At 42.4% G+C, this 15,949-nt stretch overlaps 1 protein-coding gene across 2 annotated transcripts in view; it reads left to right on the top strand.

Annotated features, from left to right (window-relative positions):
* The first annotated feature begins 954 nt into the window (after window positions 1–954).
* Window positions 955–15,949, top strand: part of RUNX1 (runt related transcription factor 1) — an 84,713-nt gene continuing 69,718 nt past the window's right edge. For both annotated transcript variants that reach the window (XM_019528900.1, XM_019528899.1), the window contains exons 1-2: window positions 955–1,404; window positions 6,129–6,285. In XM_019528900.1, coding sequence (XP_019384445.1) covers window positions 1,135–1,404; window positions 6,129–6,285 — 427 coding nt within the window. In that variant the 5' untranslated portion in view covers window positions 955–1,134. The remainder of the gene's footprint in view (window positions 1,405–6,128; window positions 6,286–15,949) is intronic.

The following is a 15,949-nucleotide window of genomic DNA, read 5'->3' as shown; positions in this document are numbered from 1 at the left end:
GAAAATCATGAGTTCCACCTGCTGGGGTTAAAAGATTGTTGAGCAGCCGGGTCCTGGGGCCGAAATAGAGGAAGATTGCCTCTGAAAGAAAGGAAGGAAGGAAGAAAGAAAGAGGCAGTGACTCACGAAAGTAGCTGCAGACTAGACTCGTGGTTGAACTTCTGAACAGTGCGTGTCTAGGAGGGAGCGCGGGAGCTCTCACACGCACCAAACCACAGGGAGAACCGCAACATCCCCGCGCCCTCCCAAACCTAGCACCAGCCATTCAGATGTGGACCTCTTAGCCGCAGATCCGCCGCGGTCTTTCTAAGATTTACGAGAGACATCACGCCAAAAGCGCTCGCCCTTTCTCTCTTCCTTTTTCCCTCTTCCTTTCTTTCTCTCGTAGTTTCTCTTTCTCTTTCTCCTTTTCTTTCTCTCTTTTAGACTCTCTTTCCTTCTCTTCCTCTCCCTTTCTTTTCCCACTCTCTCCTAGCCTCTCTTTCTTTGTCTTTCCTTCTCTCCTTCCCTCTCTCTCGCTCTGCACACACACGTGTATAAGTGTCTACTTCCACCCTCCCCGCGGCGCACGGAGAGGACCGGGCCGTGGCCAAGAGCTGCTGCCATGCGCGCACCCCCAGAGCACCGCGCCTCCAACTACTGACGCTGAGTTTTCAAGGCTCCTTAGCAGAAACCCCCCGCAACAACCCAGCCAAGCCGCCCCGTGTCTCAGAGAACATGCCTGGATTTGTGCTGTGTTTAACTTCTCCGCGGAGCCCGCGGCCCCGGCTTGCTGAAGTGCCGCAGAGCTGGGCGCGCGTGTGACTGGCCCCGCGTGTCCGTGCCCCTCCCCCCCGAGCCTGGTGCGTGGAAGACGCTCGGGACTGACTGTAGGGACGAGGCACCTGGAGGAGCCGCGGGCCGCTGGGATCGGCTCGCGCGCGCGTGTCTGAGACTTTGCCCTGCCTAAACGCCCCGGATTGATGACCCGCTCGGCGCGGCGGGCGCGGGGCGCGGGTGTGCGCGCGTGCCTCTGCCCCCCGCCTGCCCCGGGCCTGGCCTAGCAACCGCGGGCGGGTGCGTGCGGGGGCCCCCCGCGCCGCCGCTTGCTCGGACCCCCCGGGACCTCCCTCCTCACTCAACAGGCTTGTTGTGATGCGTATCCCCGTAGATACCAGCACCAGCCGCCGCTTCACGCCGCCCTCCGCCGCGCTGAGCCCGGGCAAGATGAGCGAGGCGCTGCCGCTGCCCGGCGCGGACCCCAGCGGCGCCCTGGCGGGGAAGCTGAGAGGCGCGGACCGCAGCATGGTGGAGGTGCTGGCCGACCACCCCGGGGAGCTGGTCCGCACCGACAGCCCCAACTTCCTCTGCTCCGTGCTGCCCACGCACTGGCGCTGCAACAAGACGCTGCCCATCGCTTTCAAGGTACGGAGCCGGGCTGGGAGGAGGTGGTGGTGGTTTGGGGCGGGGGGGTCGCCGCCTGGGGCCCTCCTGCCTGCCCCACGGGCGGAGCGAGCCCTGTGGTGTCCCGCTTCCCCGGGGGGATCCAGCCGCAGCCGCCTTTTCCTCTCTTCCCCGGCCTGCAGAGAGCCGAGCCGCAGGGCGCTGGGGCCAGCTCCTTGGGCTCTGCGCCCCCTCCATAGGAAACCCCGCTCCAGCCCCGTCTGCTTCGGGCTTTGCACCCAGAAATACCCCGCTCCAGAGGAAGCCAGGATCCAGCCCGGGGTGCTTTGGGTGCTGCACTCAGTAATACCCCTCTCAATTGGAAACCTGGGTCCAGCCTGACCTGCCTTGGGCTTTGCACCCAGAAATACCCCTCTCCATAAGAAACCTGGGTGCAGCCCGGGCCCTTGGGCTTTACACCCAGAAATACACCCTCTCAATAGGAAACCTGGGTCCAGCCCCACCTGCCTTGGACTTTGCACCCAGAAATACCCCCCTCAATAGGAAACCTCCGGGAAAGTTGCGCAGGGGCAGGGCATCAGGCCTGACAAGCTGGCGGAGCCTCAGGCTGGTTTTAATTGTGGTGCCTGACTTCAAGCCCTTGCCATCCCCGGCGCCTGGCACAAGGTGGGGGGGATCCTTTGCCAAAGCGACTTGCGATGCAGCTCTGCTCTTGGCAGGCCCGCGGCTGGGCTGGGCTGGCAGCCCCCGGCCCCCAGCGGCTGGAGAAAGCTGCCTTGATGCCCCCCGAGGTGCGGCCCCGGCAGCAGGCGGAGGGAGGTGGCAGCGCCCTCCCTGGCCAGAGGACCTGTGGCCTTTGCCTTCAGGGGGGACACTTCATCTGGGGTCTGGATGGTGGGTGCTGGGCCAGGGCTGAGCCTGCTCCCTTCCAGCCCCGCTTCTCTGTCACTAGGACCCGGGAGGGCTGCAGCCGCTTCCCAACGGCTGAGGAAAGAGTCGCTCCCCAGCTCCTGCCTCCAGGGGCTGATTGATTGCCCTTCCCTGCTTGCGAGCATTTCTTCAAGCTGCCCCTCTTTCCTTTTACTCCGGGCCTATTGATCATTTCCCTGAGCTTGGGTTTTGTTTTCCTGTTGTTGGCGTTTTTTTTCCAATTCTTTGGCCATTGATCTATATATTTCCAGCAAGGACAACATGTGTTTCCCCTTCCCCTGAGCTGTCGCAGCTCCCTCTGAGCGGCCTTAAGTGGTTCCCTTCAGCAGCTGGAGCGGGCACGTTTGAATCCCTCGGTTACCTCCTGCAGCTGCCTGGCCCGGGGGAGATCAGACTGCCCCGGCTGGCCGGCTTTAGGATTGTGCCTGGGGACAGTGCTGGAGGGGGATGAGGCAGAAACGGGGAGGTCAGGGAGATTCACCCCATTCCGAGAGCACATCTGGCTTCCCCTCCGCACCTCTGCATTGCTGATTGCCCTCGGAGCGGGCCAGCTGTGGGCCGCACCTCTGGCTTGCTGATGGCCCTCGGAGCGGGCCAGCTGTTCGCTTTCAAGTGGCCGAGGCAGGCGGGGGGAGATCGTATCCTGCACGGGGAAGGGGAATGGGGGCAGTCCGCTGCGGAGTCCCACCACAGCCCTTCCACACGCGGGCGAGAACCACCTAGTGCCTCCGCAAGGTGGTTGCCCAGACAAAACTGGGGTCGAGAGCTGAGCAGCTCCTCCGAGTTTCGCCGCGCAAGGTGCGGAAGGAAAGATCCCCTCTCGCATCATGCCCCAGCTGCCAGGTGGGAACAAAAGCCTTTCTGAGGCGGGGGTCGTTGGAGGGTGGTTTTGTCGGGGAAGCGTGAGCTCCGCTTCTGTTCGGTAACGAGTGAACGCTGTAGACCTTACATTACCAGCCCTCTGCACCTTTGCCAACAAGGCAGGGGTTTCAAATGCTCGGTGCCGGCAGGATCTTTCATTTCCCCACATGAAATTATCCAAATAGAAACAAAAAAAGATAACAGCATTTCCTGATGAACTTCTGAAAGTGTCGCCTGCGAAGCCACCTGTTTTCTAACCTCTTAGTCCCTCCCTCCCCACCAAAAACCGTAGCTACTCCTGGGTATCGAGACCTGAAATATTTTACTGATTATCAAATCAGTCATAACTTTATGTTTCGGGTACCATATTTTTCCCCCAGATGTTCTTTGAGAAAAAAATCAGATAATTTTAAAGAGGACCAATCTTTAGCTTGTAAAAACAGAGTAAGAAATAATATCTAGCTGCACACAGTTCAGTTCAAATCATTTGTGTACAGCCAAGATCCTGTACTTAAATGACAATGTAGAATTGGGATGTTTAGAGTTCCTGCTAACATCTACTGTAGCAATTTAAAAAAATTAAATGAACACAGAAAAAAAATTCTGGCTTCATCTGTCTCACCCTCCAAAAATTCTTCATTAAATTGAAGGCTTGGAATAAGAATTACATGATTATCAAGAGGGGGGAAAATGAAAGGATATTTAAAAGAAAGTATGATTATTGGTGCAATTGAACAGTAAATTGCAGTATGGATTAATTGTCCAATACAGGATAAGGAAATCATCTAAATCCAATTTTATTTAGTTGGTGGATCGAGATGTGCTGTAGAATAGATATGCTGATATTCTGTCCAATTTGCTGAAGATGTATTTTTTTAAGAGCTGAACTGTAGAACAAAGTACTAGATAGCTCCAGTCAGCAAGTCCCTACTTATCTGTTTAGTCTGTTTTATAATGTAAATGTTTGTATTTCAGTGCTTCTCGTTTATGACTGTTCATTCCAGTTTCTTTTTTGACTCTGCAAGTTTTTATACTTTTTTGGGTTTTCTTCAAATTCCTTATATTTGATGTTGTCTTTGGGGTATTAGAATACAATGGATTTTAAAATATATATTGTTTTTAATAGTACAGCACTTTCCCTGTATTTTGAAGGCTTTTCTCCATTTAATACATGCGGGTATAATTTGTTAAACCTACACACATGTGCTTATATCAAAAGATGTTTCCATAATTGTTCTCCCTTCCATTTCACACAGAGAGATAGAGAGACAGAGACAGAGAGAGTGTACAGAAAGAGTGCTCTTCTATTGAAACATTATATGCATCTATGAAATGAAAAAAGAATGAGCCTATCCCATATAGGAAAATTTGAAATACCAAGTGCTGATTATAGAAGAGGCCATGAAAGCACGTTAACTTTGTTCAGAGGAGAACAAAAGACAAAAGTATGGGCCACTGAAGAGGGTTGTGGAAGAGGAAGTAGAAATATATGCATAATGAGGGAATTTTGACACTATTGTATGTGGAAGTGAAAATAAGGGTTACCAAGCACTAAAAAACAAATGGAAGAGTATTGCATCAGGGAATATAGCTTCTTACATAAAGGAAGAATTGAAACACCTGAAAAGGGGGTCTCTTGAAATGAGGGAATTAGTATGACTAAGACATAAGTATAATAAAGGAAGTAAGTAAAGGCATAGTAAAAATGATGTAGAAAGCTCGGTGTGAAGGTAGAAGAAATACAAAAAGTTTGAAACGTTTTGAATGCGTGGAAATAAATTAGAAAATGCTAAGAGGAAGGGAAAAAATCAAGCAGTGCCTCAGAAGACATGATGCAGGACTGCTTCCTCTTAAAATATGTAAAAGAGGAAGCTAAAGCTAGCTACATTTTTAAAGTAATGCGGAGGTCACCACTGCAGCCACAGAACTGGGGAGGTGGGGGGGGAGAATCTTAGCAACAGTGACAGAATCTAAATAAATAAGACAGAGAACTGATTCACCTCTTTCTTCTGTCAGAATAAATAAAGGGAAGTGCCAGAGAAATTAGTTGAATTATACCAGCTTAAAACTGGTTTATATTAAATCAGAATTACATCCTGCATAGAAAGCTAAGGCAATGCTATATACCAGTAGGTTTAAACCACATGAAAATTGTGACACCAACCAGAAAAGTTAGGATTAGAAACCTAATTATTATGCATCGTATGTCAAGTGCATAGCAAGTGATACATTCTTAATATTAGTTCAATATTTCTAGATATTGAGACAGTGGATTCACAGCGGAAGCATTCATGACAAATTCAACTTTCAAACTGACTGTTTCAGGTTTTATCAGTGCATGTTACAATTTTAACACAAAGTTTTAAGAGGGTTCAAGTTTCATCAGTTTGCTTCTAAAATAAAAATGAAGCAGTTAAATGAACATGGATTAAATATACATTTGAGGCCTCCTTTTCCACATCAGTGCTTTAGTTTTACGGTGGTCCAGGTGCACAAAAGTGAATGGAATTATATAGCATAAGACTAAATGAACGTGGTGGGGAATCAGGCCCTTTATGTCTAAAAGACAGTGGGCTTCATATTACTTTTACAATCATTTGTATTTACTTTGCCATAGGGCAGAAGGAATTCCATCAGTGCAGATGGCAGCCGAATCAGGCCCTGTCATTGATTTACTGGTAATTTGAAGTGTCTCTATTTCAGAATATGTTTCTGCACATTGTACATATTTACATGCATACACCTGTATTCAGTGTTCCAGACATATTTAGCTAAAAATATTTGTACCCAGCTCTGCAAACTCACTTAGAAGCACATCCTATTTACTCCAAGGATCTTTTTATTCTGTATAATTTGTTGCTTTTTGCTTTTTTGTCAGATCATTTACTGACTCTAAGCAGATTTAAAATACATTTCACATACGGAAACTGAGGATTTTTATTTACTCTTTTCAGGTGGTGGCTTTAGGAGATGTCCCTGATGGGACACTGGTCACAGTAATGGCTGGAAATGATGAAAACTACTCTGCAGAGCTCAGAAATGCTACAGCTGCCATGAAAAACCAAGTAGCCAGGTTCAACGACCTCAGATTTGTGGGCAGAAGTGGAAGAGGTAGGTTTTGCTCACAGCTATATTTTGACTGTGTTTACTATTTGAGCTAAGTTCCAATTAGGTACAATTTGAATACAAAATATGTCCCACTTCTGTGCTAGGGAATCCTGCAAGATCTGGCTTGTGCTGACTGCTGTGGTGCACAAGTTCGTCATATATTTTTATTGTTTTACCAGAGCCATTCCTTGGTATGACTTCTATTTCCTATTCTCGTTTAAAAAACTATCCAAAAACAATGGGCTAGATTCTACCCTGAGGAATATCTGTGTCATCTCAGAAGCAGAAAGGAACCCCATGTAGTGAGGCACATCCTTAGCTGGAGAAAATCAGTGCATCTTTATTCTCCAAGACTGTGGGTGATAATTTGACTCCTCTGGTCCAACAGAAATTTCTTCTATAAGGGCCAAGCTCAACTCTGCAGGAGAAAGTGCTTTTCTAGGGAGTCAGCTCGTGACTGGGATGAGCACCCACAGGAACTAAGAATCATGATGAAGTTGATCCACTCAGAGTCCAAGGCACATTTCTTTGACCCAGTCTTTTCTAACATAAACATAGAGAAGCGTCTGTACGCATGTGTTTAGCGCACCAGTGGAAGGTACTTAAAAATGGTGGGTAGAAGCTATTTATGAGCCAATAGAACTGAATAGGCTTTGTCAGCAGAAGATCTAGACCACTTTATTTCACTCTTAACTTTTAATCATGAGTAAATTTTAAAAAGCATATCCCTGTTATATGCAGAAAACAAGTTTTTTTTAAAAGATTCAGAATATTAGTCTATCCAAAATGTTACCAGAAATCTTTAAGTGTTACCAGAAATTAATGTGCCTAATTCATTTGTCATGGAATGAACAAATGATACAGGCCTGATCCAAAACTTAGCGCAATCAGTTGAAAGACTTCTATCAACTGTAGTGTATGTTAGATCAGACTCATAATCCTAGAAAATACAGACTTTAAACAATGTTGTTTCTGTCTGCATTGCAAGGTAATCTTAAGAACTCATTTTATAATGCTCACCTTAAACACGTGAGTGGTTCATGCAAGCAAAATCTGTGTGCATAAATATAGGTTGCTGAATGAAGTGCACAGCAGAGAAGCAAATTAATTTCAGTAACATGGCTATTTTTGTTTTAAGCTGAGGAGCCAAAAAGTAAGGTACTGCCAGTATGCTTTCATACAAAGCTTACAAATACATTTTTCAGCTTAGTTCATATCTTAGTAAAATCAGAACAGAGGATTGCTGATTAGGGTCCCTTCAAAACTGTGAAATTTACAAATCAAAACTGGCAATATCCACTGCATTCCCACCATTTATATTTGCTTAATATATTGAGCACTATTGCCTCTTTGGAACCAGACAGAGCTCTTTTCAGCTAATTGTATCTTCCCTACCCTGATTTCCTTCTGTGTTTTCTTTTAGTGTTTTAGTCTCCTCTTGATGTGTTTGTATATGCATAACTCCCATAAACATGAATGGAGTTATAAGCATACTTCAGGAAGATTGCATAGTTGTCTCATTCCTGCTCCCTGCAAAGTCATTCATTACAGTGGGAGTAGGATCAGGCTTATGCCTAAGGAAGTTACACTGATTATAGACAGCAGACTTTAATGGTTTTATAAATGAAGCTACATTTTCTAGACATAAAAACATGGTTTGTGAAATGCAAAGTTTATGTACAATTTTAGAAAGCTATTCCCCTAGAACAGATTTACAGATAAGCTGTAAACATGAGAAACAAATGTATTTTACATATAAAACATATACTCAGATGTATATGTATACTCAAATGTACTGTAGCTTTCTTAACTTAATGCAGTGATTCTCAACCAGGGTGCCATGGCACACTGGATGTCATGAGATCCTTTCCAGAGTTCTGTGGGGTGCTCTGCAGCATTAATACTATTAGGTGTGCAAACATGAGTCACAGGATAGACTCACAGATTTCAAATAGGAACCTATAGTGTTAAAGACATTCTGATCTGTTGTGGTCTTTCTCAGTTCTTTGCAACAGAAATGTCTCTGTTTTCTTCCCGTAGTCAAAAAAAGAGCAAAAACTAGGAACTGACATTTTCCAAGGGATGCCTTGAATCTAAATAGGTTGAAAACCATTGGCCTAATGTACAGAAAGAGACATCCTTTAAACCTTGTTGTTTGGGTTATCTTCAGAACGCACTTGGTAGAAAAACCTGCATCTGGAAACAGCTTTGTTCTTTTAATGAAGGATAATAATAGGGTGATGTAGAGAAAATTATATCCATTTACCAAAAACATTTGAGATGCTGTGATGTCTAAAAGTATCAGTCATTAAACATGTTAATATGCTATATTAAAGGCTACACCATTTCAGTAAAGGGAATTCGCATTATGATTCAGAGATGAGTGTTTAGAAAACATTTTGAAGATTCAGATGAATAGTTGGCAAAAGTGGTTGAGAAACTAACAAAAATAGACCTGCAGTTTGGTTCCTGGCCGTGCTAGGGAAATTAGAAATCATAACTGTGGTCTGTGTGCTCTTCAAGGTCAAAATTTGATAGCTGAGAGAGAATGCTAGCTGTTCAAAAGAAAAATCTCGTAGAGAGGATTTTTGTTGCCATTTACTTTGTTAAAACCGTTCAGAGGCCAAAAATGTTGATTGTTCATACACACACACACAATAAATACAATAATCATTATAAAACTTCTAATTCTATATCTTGATCATTTAAATTATGAAGTGACGTGGGGATTTGTATGCTACTATTTAGTCTCGGAGGTTTAATCTCAAAAGGGCCATTGGCTATTCATATTTTGAGTGAATGACTAATACATGCTTTTGTTTATTCATGTAACACTGAACTGTTTTCTAAAGGTGTGGGCTATTTGCATTTGGCTTCATGGTTTCTGATGTTCTTTTCTGTTGAGTTTGCATAAAGACTAAAGAATAAGAATAAGCTTCATCAAAGGGCATTGGTTCTTTTGATTCTCTGGAATAGGAAAAGTAAATGAAACTCTGATGTATAATATTTGATTTTGAATAAATTCAGCTGTCACTAGTGATAATGTGATGCCAATACTATATGAACAGTGATTGAAAGTTCACATCAGTTATGGTAATTGTGGATACTGTCTGTGTACCTTGAGTGATTTGAAATCATTATTGTGGTATATAATAAGGAAGGGCTTTAAATAGGAGCAGTTCAAGTTCATGCCTCACTTTCTCTAACTGTGTGTCAGTTATCATTTGGACTATAATCATCATCATTGAAAAGCTATCAGAATTGTTGACAGTTCAAATATTTTAGAGGATAGAAAAGAATAACTCTTGTAATTATCAAAATTAACTCTTAATTTTTCCTCAGCCATGTTTTAAAAAGAATGCAAGCTATTACATATCAGTATGGGAAACGCTAGCTTTTACTTCTGGAGTCCTTAATTGAGATTGTGGGCCAGATCTTCACCTATACAATTGATAATTTTTTGTTGACTTTGACAGAGTTACAGCATTTGAAGGTCTGGTCCTTTGTGTATGTTGAAGGATAAACTTGTATAACATATTAGATAAGAGTTAATCAAGTAACTAATGGTGATACTCAGTGGTGTTTATTAGCAAGGAATTGGCCTAGTTTTGCTGTTGCCAGGCATGTAGTCCAGTATGAAAAAGCAATTTTCTTGATACCAAGAAAGGGAACTGAGATTATCACAGGTCTCCAGAAACAGCAAGATGTTGTATAAAGGTGATTTGGCGTGCTTTCCAGTACAAAACAGATTTACATTGGAATTGGCTGAAGTCCAGGATTACTATTCTTCACCCTAGGTTGAGAATGCTACTGGGAAAACCTGCCTGTCTGGCTTGCAGGCCTTACTAAGTCATTTCTCAAAGAAAAATGTATTTTAAGCCTACAGACACCCTACACTCCTCTGCCAGGCTTACTGGCAACAATTTTCCTTATATTTTTCTCCAAAATTTTCCTTTCATTCATATTTTTTTCCATTTCTGTTCAATAAGAATTTCTTACCAGTGCAAAATATCCATTTCTCTTAATTTGGGTAGGTTACTGTAATAAAATAAAATGGATACACAAAGTTAAAACTACAATTGTCTTGATAAAAATTAAAAATGAATGCTTATTTTGAAAAAGGAAAGCATCGTGGTATGATAGGCACCATATATTTTCCTCTTGGACTCACTAATCTAAATACCTATCAGCTTTGTAGAATATAACCTTTAACAAAGTTTTGCTGATGAAAATCATTATTAATATGTTAATATAGTTGCAACTGGTACAGAAACATCTTGTTTTCCCTGCTGAAGCTGTCAATCTTGCATTTAAACCTTTTGCAGGAGTTCAGAGGTATAACTAGAGTTATTGCACAGTCTTTTTTAAGTTGCATTTTGTGAAGGAATAAAACTGAAATAAAAAATTCCAGCAGCAGCAGCAGCAAGATGAGGATCAAGTGAATAATTTTGCAAATGTTATTCAACTTTTTACACAGCCTGTAGGAGGACACTTAAAGGATATTGCAAAACATGATCAGAAATATCTGCCTCCAGGAGTCTTTCTTTCAGTTATAAATTTGGGGAAGAAATATCAGTTTAAGATTAAATTCACATTATGGGAAGGTTTACACATAGAAAGTTATGGGGACAGATACCAACTTCAATTATTTTAACTAACCTTCTGATGACAGACTCTGCCTCATATTGTATAACTTAGTATTTAAAGGCATTTTGTTAAAATTTGCCTTAACCTAATTTAAAATATCAGTATGCATCGTGCAGAGTGCATTGATATTCAGCTGAATCTAAAAAGCAGCAAAAACTGTCTCAAGCAGTTAGTTGGGTTCCTGATCCAAACTCATTTAATTCCATGGAAAGAATCCAATTGACTACAGTGGGGTCTGCCTCTGACCCTATTAATCAGGGTTTTCATGTAAGAATAGGGTAGCATTGTATTTCTAATGTTTGAATATACTCTGGGGTAAGGGGTTTCTAGAAATAGAAGGTTACTTTCCGAAGCTAGCCTCATATACCAATTTCCTTGCATTAGAATTAATAAAACTGAAATTGAAGAAATGTAACAGCAGGGAATTTGAAAAAGAAAAGTTGCAATCAATGCAACCTAAAAACAAACATTATAGTATTCATGTTATTGTAATAGGTAAGTAAGTAAACAGACGGACAGACTGATAAACCTTTAATTCAGAGACTTAGTAGTAGGGTATGAAGATGGTCTTAATCAGGCCTAGATGAAATATGTGGAGAAAATTTGCCTCTGCTGTCCCTGTTCTATAACTTAATAAAGGGACTTCTGCATTTGTCTCTGTTATATCATTCTTAGTCACCAGGTCATCCAAGGGTAAAATTCTTCCTAGTTTGCAAGGTTGGTACCCAAACCTCCATAATGTATACTCTAATAGGGCTATGTGAGAAGAGCCCATACAGGGTGGCTTTTCTATTGCTAGTGGGCTGTGGTGGTATGGAAGACAGTGTGTATGATTAAATCAGGGGCGGGCAATTATTTCGGGTGGAGGGCAGCTTATTGAGTTTTGACAAGACATCAAAAGCTGCATGAAAGGCAGCCAGGGGCAGATAACTATTAATTTTCTAAATTTTTCAGGGGCCCTGTGGGCTGGATGGAATAGCCTAGCAGGCCACATCTGGCCCATGGGCTGCATTTTGCCCACCACTGGATTAAATAGATTGAAGGTTTTAATACTTTGCTTCAAATGGTGAAGTTAGTTGCTACATCACCCATATGGTAAAGTTGGTTGCTACATTGGCCAGGTGGGTTGTAGTCACAGAAGGGGGCTGTGCTAAAGATTCATACCTTGGGTTTGAATTTGGGTAGAAGGATAGAGTTTGCCTTCCAGTATTGTCACACTTCATCTGCATAAAGTCTTCATTTATGCTTTATATGAGCAAAGTGAATTTCACCTTAAAAGAGAGTGGCACAGGTGTTTTTCACTAGGATATGTGCCTCTATTTGTTAGGGCTGTTAAATGTAGTAATATTTTTCTGTAAACTGAGTAATCCCAACCAATTTTGGCATGCAGACTCTCCACATTTAACAGATTTATGATCTTACAAATCAAATATCATTGATACACAAATATGGATTAATTAATAACATGAGACCTTTAGACAAAGTTACTTTCTTGGTTCAAGTCTTCAGTAGAAACTTAGTTGTAGGGGGAGGGAAGAAGATATATAATACCGTACAATCAAAACTGACTAGAGTACACAGTTATATATTCAGTGGAGACATTTTTGTATGAATTGCTGATTGTGTAAGGAAATATATGATTCAGTTCAGTGAGGATATTTGAATTGAAAACATCATGTGGTCTGTGGGACTGAGCATGACTCCTTCTATCTTTGCCAGCTCACAGATATTCTGTTGGGTTACTTAAATTTGGTCTGGGTTGAAGAACTCTCAATCAGAAAGCATCAACAGGAGAAAAATAATGGTAGGATGATTTTTAGAGCTTCCTGTCTTCCGGGAGCATTACTGCTGTAAACAGTGATGATGCCAAGAGCTGAACCACTGCCCTAATTCCAATAACAATAAATCTATTTTTTGGTTTTGCAGAGCTGTGCTTGTACATTTTTTAAACTTGGGATAATGTTGGGGAAGATGAGAGAGTCTGTTAACCTCGGAGTGGTTTCTTATTTTGTATGATCATAAAACGTTCAGCCTAAAAGGATAGTGTTTAGGGAAAACAAAGTACCTCACTGGATGAAGAGGTTACATAGTTTCAAACAATCTGTTTTCCTTTTAGCACTTCTCTTTTATTTTGTTTTGTTTTGCTTTTGTTTATAGTGTGCCCTCTTTCCAAAGTCTTCTCAAGCTAAACTGTCTGGAAGAAAAAGTCACGCTAATAACAATGGCTGATTTGTAGTCAAAATAAAATCATTAAAAGATATTAATTAGTACTTTGACTTCTCAGCAATTTAATGAACTTCATGACTAAACCTAAATGGGCAGCCCATGTCATCTCACTTGCACTTAGCAGAAAACTGAGGAGGTGCACAACCATTTCAATTCCGAGGGTCACAAACAAATTCAAATTTGCACATGCCCATACATAAATCTCCATCTACTTTGAGCCAGTCTGTATTCCTCTACAACACATTCAGACCATATTTAAAATATATGTTATCTACACTTAAAGCTGTGTGACTTTTGGCTTTTATCCTCTTTACTCTGTATTATTTTTGTTTCTGTCTTTTTATCCCCAGCTTTCCCTGCTGTGCCCTTTTATAATTTCTTTTCCATCTCCTTAGCTAGACCCTATGCCCTTTTTTGTGGTCTCTGCCACCCTTTGCCCCTGAGGTTCCTGCTCCTTTATTACTGCTCCTCACCTACAACCTCCTTTCCCACCTCAGAGAGGTGTTAGGTGAAATTCTAGTCTTTGGGGAGCTCTGTCAGTGATCTCAGTTGGGCCTGGGGGTTAGACCATCATTTCTGAGATGAGAAAGGGCAAAGGAGCACAATGCCTTTTTCCAAGGGCCCCATCCAAATACACCCTGATCCTTAGCTTTAAGCTGCCAGTTTCAGACCTGGTTTTCATTTACTAGAATCTTTACATTGTTCACTTGAAGCACCCTTTACACACTGCCAAAGTAGTGTAAATTAGTATTATCTAATAGTGATGTCATAGTTGTGCCAAAAGCTTTAAGCTGATTGGTTCCCATCATCTTAGGTATTGTACAAAGTTGTCATGAATAGAAGTAAGAAACTAAAAAAATAAAGAAACTAAAACCCTTCCATTTTTAGCCCCAATTCCCCAGCTAGGAATGTTACTTTAATCTCACTCCCTATTTGGCACCTCACTTAGGCAAGGAGTAGCTTCTAATAATATACAGGAAGGGGAGAGGCTTTGGCTGGCAGGAGTGGGTGAAGGTGGAATTTCTGGAGACTTTCAAGGGACAAGAGGGGAAGAAGCAGCTGCAGATTAGAAGAAAAAAAAACACTGTGAGGAAATGCACAGACTAACATTATTATACTACAATTCTAAAATATCATAAATCAGTTTTCACATTTTGAACTTGTCTGCACTAAAAGGTTTTCTTTGATGGAACTTTCTGCTGATGACACATGCCATGTGTTCATATGATTTTTTTCCCCAGCATCAGTTCTCTGGGCATCTATCAAATTATCCCAGTGCTCATCCAAGGCCAGTATTGATGTGTGTCACCTTACTTAATGTTAGTCTAGGTGCATGCAACTTACAAGACAAGTAAATCACAGTAAACAGTCCTCTTTTTCTGCTGGAAGTCACTCACTTGGTCAAATAACCCTTATAAGCACGTATCTGTATCATTTGCCAACAATATTCAGAGCAAGCACATATTTTTTCCTTTCCGTTTTCTTGTCTGTTTTCTTTTCTTTTCATCTGTGAACCAATAACCAGCTTTGTTCACTGTACCTCATACATGTGCCTGGAGCCATGTAAGGAGAGGCATGTGCTTGGAATGCAGTGCCAGAATGCTAAGTTTGACAGGTATCTTTCTGAACACATATCTGGATGAGACTGTGCCCGGAGTGAAAACCGGACAAAAGGACAAAAAGCAAAGACAAAATCAAGGGCCACAATAAGCTAATCAGTAGGTGGCACTGTTCTCTTTAAGCAATTGCAGGACTAGTGCCCTATAGAATGGTTTCTTAGTGTCACCCCATATCATGGCCTGGAACAAATTATTTAGGGATGCCCTTATGACAGAATCCACAGCCCTGAGTAAGGCAATAGGCAGTTCCCCAAAAAGCAAATAGGGAAGGTGAGCCACCTTCTAATTGGATCCACAAAAGCCAGCATGTTAGGCAGAGACTCATCTAAATAAGCCGATAGGGAAAGACTGACGGCAGAGTATGCCTTGCCTCCTGCCAAAATGTATTAGTAGTTTACATGAAAATAATCACTGTTAAAATTAATTAAAAGCTATTGGAGTAAAGATGAGAATCACAGACTCTCTCCCAGACAGGTGCCCAGGCACTAGCCAGCTCCCTTCTGTGTATGTGTCTTTATTTTTGTCATGTCTTTGTGACAAAGTATTTAGCAGAATTCACAGGTTTGTTGGATTCTGACAGGCTGCAGCATGAGTGCTTCTGTTTTGGCTTGAACTTGCACTCTCTGGCTCTTACTTCTGAGGTCCTGGATAAAACGTTGGACACCAGCTCCAATGGCCATGTTGTTAAAGCAAGTTGCAGTTTCAACAACATTTTGTGCAGAGCCTGACCCAGTAAGAATGCTCTGAGTCTGCCTGACAAATTGAGCCTCACGCAGATGGGACAGATGGAAAAACACCCAGGCTGTGAACACCTGTGGGGCTTTGGTGAGAGAGAGCTGCAAAGTTGCTCAGTGTTATCAAGGCCGTCACACTCAAAAGCAGAATGTTAGTACCTGGAGAACTTCAGTGTTGAAAATGGAGGCATTTACATGACGGGTGCTTTCTGGGACAGGAGTGAGGGTGCTTAATGTTTGGATTTAGGTGTCTAAATCCCACCTAACCCTTACTTCAGGTTCCTTAAGTACTTTTGTGGATCCGGGCCTTAACCTTTTCGTGTTCATTTCAACACTTACCAAATGCAGGTGATAATTTCTACCTCACAAAGTTGTTGCGAAGGCTCATTAATGCTTTGAAATTATAAAGTGTTATAGATGGGCTAAGGACTATTATTAACC

Source organism: Crocodylus porosus, unplaced genomic scaffold, assembly GCF_001723895.1.
Source record: "Crocodylus porosus isolate Cpor-Errol unplaced genomic scaffold, CroPor_comp1, whole genome shotgun sequence".
Classification (NCBI taxonomy): Eukaryota; Metazoa; Chordata; order Crocodylia; family Crocodylidae; genus Crocodylus; species Crocodylus porosus.
The sequence above is the reverse complement of the archived record's forward strand: the minus strand, read 5'-3'. Positions and strand labels throughout refer to the sequence as shown.